General features: G+C 40.7%; 1 protein-coding gene across 1 annotated transcript; it reads right to left on the reverse strand.

Annotated features, from left to right (window-relative positions):
- Positions 1–281: 281 nt before the first annotated feature.
- On the reverse strand, positions 282–3,379 carry LOC122088835 (cytochrome P450 86B1-like). Its single transcript, XM_042658180.1, has 2 exons — positions 1,979–3,379; positions 282–929 (listed from the first exon to the last, which is right to left on the reverse strand). The coding sequence occupies exons 1-2, from the start codon at positions 3,344–3,346 to the stop codon at positions 516–518; spliced, it is 1,782 nt and encodes a 593-aa protein (XP_042514114.1). The 5' UTR covers positions 3,347–3,379; the 3' UTR covers positions 282–515.
- Positions 3,380–8,162: the final 4,783 nt, after the last annotated feature.

Below are 8,162 nucleotides of genomic sequence, written 5' to 3' on the forward strand. Positions count from 1 at the left end.
TGTAAGCTCATTTTCTTGCTTAGGGTGTATAGGCCAAACTTTTAAACCATCCCACTAGATCATTAACCTCTTTGAAACAAAAAATTACCTCCGTTATCATAGAGTGAAGCTCCAAAAATAAGGGGACAGAGCTCTGTATATCATCTTATGTTTACAAACAGTAAAATATACATATATCATCTTATAAAACATTTTCATTATGTATTGGTCTATTCTATAAATTGATAGCCAGTATTGAGTAGACCACATAGTTTTTGTTGTATACATAAAACCACAAAACCTTCACCCAACAAATTACATTTTATTTCTTGCAACAGCCTAACACAACCAAATACCAATCCCTCAATCATTCTTAATTAATCCTTTATACAAAGCCATATTTTAGTATCACACCCAATCAGAATACTACAATAAAAAAAAGGGGAAAGGGGGGAGGGGAGGGGGGAAGGGGGCGGGTGGGAGAGAAAAAGAAAACTATATCTATAAGCTAAATCATCGATACTATTTATTCTTTCTCACACACCTAAGAATGGACTTTTTGAGTACTTCCCAAGCTCAGTTTCAGGACGCCTACTTAGATTCACGTTCAACCCATATTTCATATACATGGTTAGTGCCAACTTTGGCACCACTGGGTAATTCTCTACCACCTTAACCTGATAACGGTAGATGATTGATGCAGCAACAAATTTCATCTGGTAATAAGCAAAATCCTTCCCTAAGCACAGTCTCGGCCCGCCGTTGAAGGCAGTGAATTTGTATGCTGATTCACTCATAAATCGCCCATCTTTTAGCCATCTTTCTGGCTTAAAATCTCTGCAATCTTTTCCCCATATGCTCTCCATTCTTCCCATTGCATAAATTGCATAGATCACCTTCTCTCCTTTCTTTAGCACGGTTCCGTCGGGGAACACTTCGTCTTCGATAACCTAATGTAAACAATAATATATTTAAAAGATATTAGTCATAGTTATTTTGTAACATGTTAGTGAATTAAAAGTGAAGAAAACACAAACTAAATCGTAGTTTGAAGTGCATATATGACTTTTTGTTCCTGGAAAAACTGTATTAAACATGCACCATATTATTGTCGTCCAAATCTGTTTAATACTTACATGCATCGGTGCCCCATTTTTTGTCGCACCTGTGCTTACTATGCATATGACTGGATAAATAGACATACAAAATCATCTTTTCATATAGCTAAAACTTGAAAAACTAGTGACGTTACCTAAGTACCTAAAAACAAAATCTTTAATCACATACAAATATAAGTATATACATGCATACTACATGCTAGAGTATTTTGATTCAGTGAAGACTCCTCATGCGAGCCGCCATTTTTTACATGAATTTGGCACCCCAACCTAACCTTCTATACGGAGATAAATCTCACAATTCCATCAATTATCATTATTTTTTTTAACTTTTCCATCAACTTAGAGACTCGGGTGCAACCATGCTCATAGTAAAAGAAATGGAATAATTTGCTTTCCCCTTTAGGTATACAATTACCTTTCTAGCTTTTAACATTTGTCAAAATACCCTTTGAGATTCTATTACTTTAGTTACTAGCACAGGTTGCATCCACTAAATTTTGTCCCCTTAACCCTTAGATGCATGATGCATCTAACTATACAAACTCAGAAAGTAAAACATCCATAGACATGTATATGTGAATCTAGATTAGCTCCCCACACTGGGACATGAGTTACCACTCATCACATGGGATCCCACCATCAAAGGGCATCTGAATCAAACAGAGTCCGAATTAGCGTCCCACATGGGGAGAGTAATTGTCCTCCTCACATTGGGATCCCACCATCAAGGGGCATACAGAGCATGAGTCAGTACAATTAATGCATGCACCACTCATAATCTAACTATGCACTTTGGGATCCCGTATGAGTAGGTTACCGCATACACATATACATACGCATAATGCATTCATAGAGAATTGGGTAATAAAATATGTTACCTCCTTGTGATCTACCGGCACAGAAGGGTACAACCTAAGGGCCTCTGATAAAGCTGCTTGCAAGTACTCCATCTTCTTCACTTCCTCCGGCCTGAACACAAGAGACTCCCTACCTCCAACTTCATTAGAATCCCCTCTCTCCCCAACTATCCGGCAAATTTCATCAAGAATTCGCTCCTCAACCACCGGATTCTTCCCAATCAACCAGAAAAACCAGCTCAATGCAACAGACGACGTATCCCGGCCGGCAAGAATGAAATTTACACATATATCACGCAAGAATTTGTCTGAATACGGCTTCCCTTCATCATCTTTCGACCCAATAAAGATCGTTAGAAGGTCGGCCCGCCGCTTATTTTCGCCGGAATACAAAGAAAGCTCCTTCTTTCTTGCATGAATCACTCCATCGGCAAATTCATCTACTTCCCTTATTGATTTTTTCAGCTTCTTCTCTGTTCCCAAATTGAAAAACCTCATGGCTTTCCATATAGTCATTGGAGTCACAAAACGTTGGGTAGTCATCTCTGTTGCATCCTCAAAAGCTTGAGCAAATGGAATCTCCGGCAAGCCTGGCCGGAGGCAACCAGGGTCTACACCAAAGGCTATCATACAGATATTATCGAACGTGAGCCTCAAGAGAACATCTTGCAGGTCAATAGGGATGGACTGTTTGATGGAGTCCTCAAGAACAGGCAAGAGACGAGAATGGACGAGTTGAAATAGCGACTCGGTTGTCAATTTACGAAACTCGGACGAGTGGAACTCGATACTCGCCGTTTTCCGTTGTCGCCGCCAAACCTCGTCATCGGTATTAAAGATTCCGTCACCGAGGAAATCTTGCATGGCATCACGGAAATAGGGACCTTTAGGGAATTTGGAGAAGTTGCTCTTGAGAAGATGCTCCAAGTTACGTGGGTCGCCAGTGACTACACAGTGGAGGGTGGTAAACCAAGGACCCTTGAACTTAAACGTGCCGTTTGTACGGCAGAGTACGCCGGAGATCCATTCATACATGTCACCGCGAACAGCTAAGAACAAGGAAGGTAACATACCGACGACGGGCCAAATGGGTAGGCCATGGTGTTTTCGTTGCCTAATTGAGTGTATGGCAACGAAAACAGCGATAGAGACAAAGATTTCTATCGCTTGAATTTCCGGCAAGGAAAAAACTTGCCGGAAAAAACCTTCTCCGGAAATGTTTCCAGAAGAAATAGTAGTTTGGTTGGTTGGGTTTATCATGTTTTGAGGAGAAACAATAGCAACACAAGAAGAGAAGAAGTGGTGGTGGTGATAGTGGTGGTGGTGGTGGTGGTGTGAGGTTTCATGTGATATAAGGGGTGTGGAACTTTGGTGTTTCTTGGCGTGCATGAGTGTTTAACAAAGAGGTTTAAATTTGGTGAGCTGAAAGGAAGCAAGGAGGAGTGAGGGACTGAGGGAGTTCATTTCTTGAATTAGAATTTAATGGTTTCTTTCCTATCTAATGGCTTATTAGATATCAAAGCTTTAGGGTGGAATTAAGTTCGAAATCCTGTATTAGGAGTTTGAGTGTGAGAAGAGAGTTCTAATTGGTTGAAGCTTTTGGAATTTTGGAGAGGATGGGGAATTGAGAAGTTGGTGAGATGGTTAACCTAAGTACAACGGTCTATGACTCTATCAGATAGGGAGTACTTTGGATTAAAATGGTTTATTTTACTAATGGCCTATGGGTGATTAAGAAATGGGATTAATGATAAGTATTGAGTTGACGTGTGGGTATATTTGGTGGAAACAAAAACTTGGTTTGGAATCTTCTGATGTGGTATTTAGTTTTCTCCGAATTCTGATTTTGTGAGATTAAAAAATGGTTATGGTTGTGTGATTCGGTGGGTCTAGGTGGTTTGAGTCTTTGACCACGTTTGTGGGTTGATTGATGAAAATGCTTGTTTACAGTTTACACACACTAATATATTTTATTTAAAATGAGGGAAAAAAATTCTGTCCGGGTGCGTGGCCTATATGTTTCTATTTTTCTTCTCCCCTGTTAAAAGACATCTACCACTACCCCTTATTGAGGGTGAGGGGAAGATAGTATGTTGGCTAGGCTGTGTTTCTGGACATAAAATCATTGGCATGGGTTCACTGTGGGATAGAATTTCCCACACCAAGCCAATGGGAGGTAGGATTAAAACAGGTTCATATATAGGAAGTGACTCATAGTCATATGTTTGGTAGGGGAGAGAGAGAGAGTATGAAAGAGCCCATACACTGGAGGTGTGTGATCATGGTTTTCTTTTAAAAAAAAATGTGGGAATACTTTCTGAGTAAATAGTATAGAGAAGTGAAACGCATCAGTGAGCGGTGGCATCATACATTAAAGAGCAACGAAATCATTTCATCTGAGAAGAAAAGAGACAAAAATGTGGTAATGCAGATCGGGATTGTGGGTCAGAGAACCTTTTCTCAAATAATAACTAATCTATTTTAAGATCCAATTGTGGGTCTGTACATGGTTTCTATTTTAAGTATTGGGATTGATTGGCCAATATAGATTGGGAACTCCAGTTGCAACTTGTCAGATCTAATACCGATAAAATTATCTTAAAAAAAATATGATACAATTATGAGGAGGCTTTTCATTCATTGTGTGTGAGCAAAGGTTCACCACACAATCCTAAGGCTCACAAAGGTTTTAGCATGTTCCCCAAAATATTCTCTTAAAAACCTTTCATCCGCATCTGAAACCCCTTGATCCCATTTATCATGGCTTAAGGGAAACTTGATCCTAATTATAGAAGTCACTAACTTTCTTCTCATTTTATGACTGCTTCAATTCATCAGGGCCACAAGATCATGATCAAGTCTCATAGGTCTAAAATTTTTGGATCTGGGTTCAACTTGTCAGATGCTAAAGCGAGTTAACAGTCCACCTAGTGTTTAATAAGACTGTTGGATTGAATTATTAGATCATGATCTTATTGTTGTTGATAAAAGGAAGGCCTAATTGCAGTGGTAAAGTTATTTCATTGCGATCTAGTGGTTATGGTTTTGAATTGGAAAAGTCTTCCCACAAAATGGACATATAAGGCTGCATACATTATGACCCTCCCCAGATCCCGCAGTTGTCACACCCTGCCCCAAATATGGCTAGGGTATGCGGCACTAGATTTTTCACCCAGTCAGCCTGACAACACCCAGGATCATAGATGCAGTACAGTAAGCAAAACCCATCTCATAAGTAAACTAATAAATCAGAGTACGCATATAAGGTCTATAAATATAAATAAGTGTGGTGACCAGACTACTGTATTAGCAAATATAACAATTACATACCCATAAATCCACTCACAGGTAATATGAATATTTACAACCTTACAATAAAATTTACAATAATACATCTTGTACAACGTTGCTCAAATCATCTATCCCAGCAAGTGTCCATCAATTACACCTACATGCCCGAACTATCTCTGCCTTGCAAAAGCTCCAGTTCCAATATCTAAAAAGAAGATATCAACGGGGGTGAGCTACACAGCTCAGTGAGGGGTGAGCATGTTACACACACATACAAATCATGAATGCCAACACAAGCTCACATTATCATACCACATGCTCCATATGCAAGATCCACATGATTCATTTATTAATCTATGAAATTCTAATTGTTAAGTCTCAATACCTATGGGTATAAGTGCTATAAACAACGTAGGTGACATTCCCTACCCTATATGCTGGGCCTTAGGAATACAAGCTTGTTGCAAGCAAGAGTCAGCTAGTCTCGGTTAGAGCCTCGGTCCCCCCATCATCCGACAGTCATGCATACAGTACGTTGTACCATGTTGTACCCTCTCAAAATATAGTATGTCGTATTTGGACGTAGTAGTCCTCTGCGACCTACCACCGAGTGGGATTAGCTAATACCTTACCCCCTATTGGCAAGGGGTTATAGTACTAGGGATGTGAGCCTAATCCATATGCATCTAAATGCATCCAATACAACCACAGTACCCATTACAGTAGTGGCGGGAACTCATGGACTAAGTACGCTCTGATCTTATTGTTGTTGATATAGAAAATACCCATCTTGATTAGTTTGACCTTTGACCTTTGACCATTAGTTGTCTTCACGATTGGTGCATGGATATCTGGCAGGGTTAAAAAGGGTGGAATTGGGACCTAAATCGGTCTTAGCCAGATCGGATTACAATTGGCCTAGACTAGTCCTGATTGACCAAAATCAATATTTTAATACCATTTTAAGGTTTTGGATGAGCTAAATCAGCAAGAATCAGAACCGGTTGAGATACTTTCCACTCCGTCCAATGGTCAATAATATGCTTGCATGAAAGATTTCATTACACCTAGCTAATGTGTACACCATATATATACTTATTTATTTTCCTTTTTTCTTTCATTTATAGGGAAAAAGAATGGTCCTTGGTCAAATCCTCTACGCCAAGACATAGCTAGAGAATGAGAAAAGATTGCCACAATGTGTACATTAGACTGGAGAATGGACCCAAAATTGGGCTGGATAGCAGCCACCGGCAGGTCTCAACAGGTTGGCCGATGGAGCTGCCAGAACCCAACAATTTGACAGTTTGTTGTGTGGGGCCCACTTCTTTGTCCCACTATTCCCCACACATGCACCATGCTAGAGTCCTGCTTGGGGACTGTAACCCACATTTTACATCAATGGACAGTGATGTACATGTGGAGTTATAAATCAAGGAAGTAATGGATTATTTTCAGAGCCCTAGCCAAATAGACTCTTAGGTCTGTTTTGGGCTGGACTATATAAATCTATAAGCTACAGAATTATACCCTATTCAAATTCTTTGCTAATATAGTAAAGAGAAGAGAAGGAAAGAAGGGAAGAAGAAGAGGTAGCGAGAGAATTACTGTACTTAAGGCTGTTACTGGACAGTTCTGCAATTAGATATAAAATTCTGTCATGTACAATTGCAGAGTTTAATTGGTTTCATATGAATTAGTAGTTAGGGTTAGTAATCCTAGCTAATTTAATTGGTTTCCTAGCTAATGTAGATGTGGAGTTTAATATGATTTAGTACTTAAGGTAAACTATACTGCTTGCTCCAGGAAAGTTAGTCGTATTCTTTGGGACTCCAATTAAATTCATATAAAACTAATTAAATTCTAACCCTAACTACTAATTCCTAACCCTACCGAATGGTTGAAACCCTAACTCTCTAGTTGGTCAAAAATGTTGCCGGAGCTCAAATGGCTCGGTTTGAGCTCGACAAACGCACGGGGGAGTGTGATGCACACTCTCTCAACCTCCAGGAGTGTCGAGGTCGAGGCTCACCCCTACAACCCAGTGATTCCCTACTTTTCTCAAAATCTAAAAGCCCAAATGAAGGGGAAAGAGGGTTCGGGGATGGTTACACCTACCTTTGGCCGCAATCGGAAAGTGTGCATGTAGCCGAGAGCTCCCCAAGCTTCTCTTCCTTCTTCTTCTTCTTCTCCTTCTCCCTTTCTCCCTTTCTCCTCTTTTCTCTCCCTCTCCCACGTTTTGGACAAGTGAGAAGTGAGAAATTGACTCACTTCTCCTATAGTAAGTAAGGACCATAGGGTTCATTTGGTTAGGCAATTGTCCAGAACTCAAGTAGGTTAAGTCATCGTTGGGGACACAGGGGTCGACCTCCTTAGACTCATAGAGTGTACAAGTCATGGGGAAGGGTGCAAGGTAGTGTGGGAGGTTAGTCGAAGCTAGACACGATGTGAGTAGTGGGGTCCATGGGCATTGAAGCCATTTTAGCACCACAAGGTCCACCAGATTGAGATCACCGGACTCATCCCAGTTGTTTCCGGTGGCAACATCAGTGATGTACCATGATAGCTTGATGTCCACTTATGGCCATTCACTAGGGGGGTTGCCCTAGGATACGTATAAGTTCTTTCGGCAGTTTTTCATTACGTGCCGGGACTCGAGTGGGGAGGTGCTAGATCACTTACTACTTAGGGTTGGAAGTTTTGAATCCCCACTGATGTAGCAAAAATTGACCGGATGATCTTCCCTGCAGTTCCGGGTGCTTTGGCCGACCTGCACAGAAGAGATGACAAGGGAGAGCCAGGCTGACCCGACGGGGGACTCTCTGATGCCTAAGTCAGATCTTTCCACAGCAGATGCTCAAGAGAGCTTTCCAGTAAAAGGAGTGATTGATCGATCCCCCATGATGGAGGCTTA

This window comes from Macadamia integrifolia, chromosome 9 (genome assembly GCF_013358625.1).
Source record: "Macadamia integrifolia cultivar HAES 741 chromosome 9, SCU_Mint_v3, whole genome shotgun sequence".
In the NCBI taxonomy this organism is placed as follows: domain Eukaryota; kingdom Viridiplantae; phylum Streptophyta; class Magnoliopsida; order Proteales; family Proteaceae; genus Macadamia; species Macadamia integrifolia.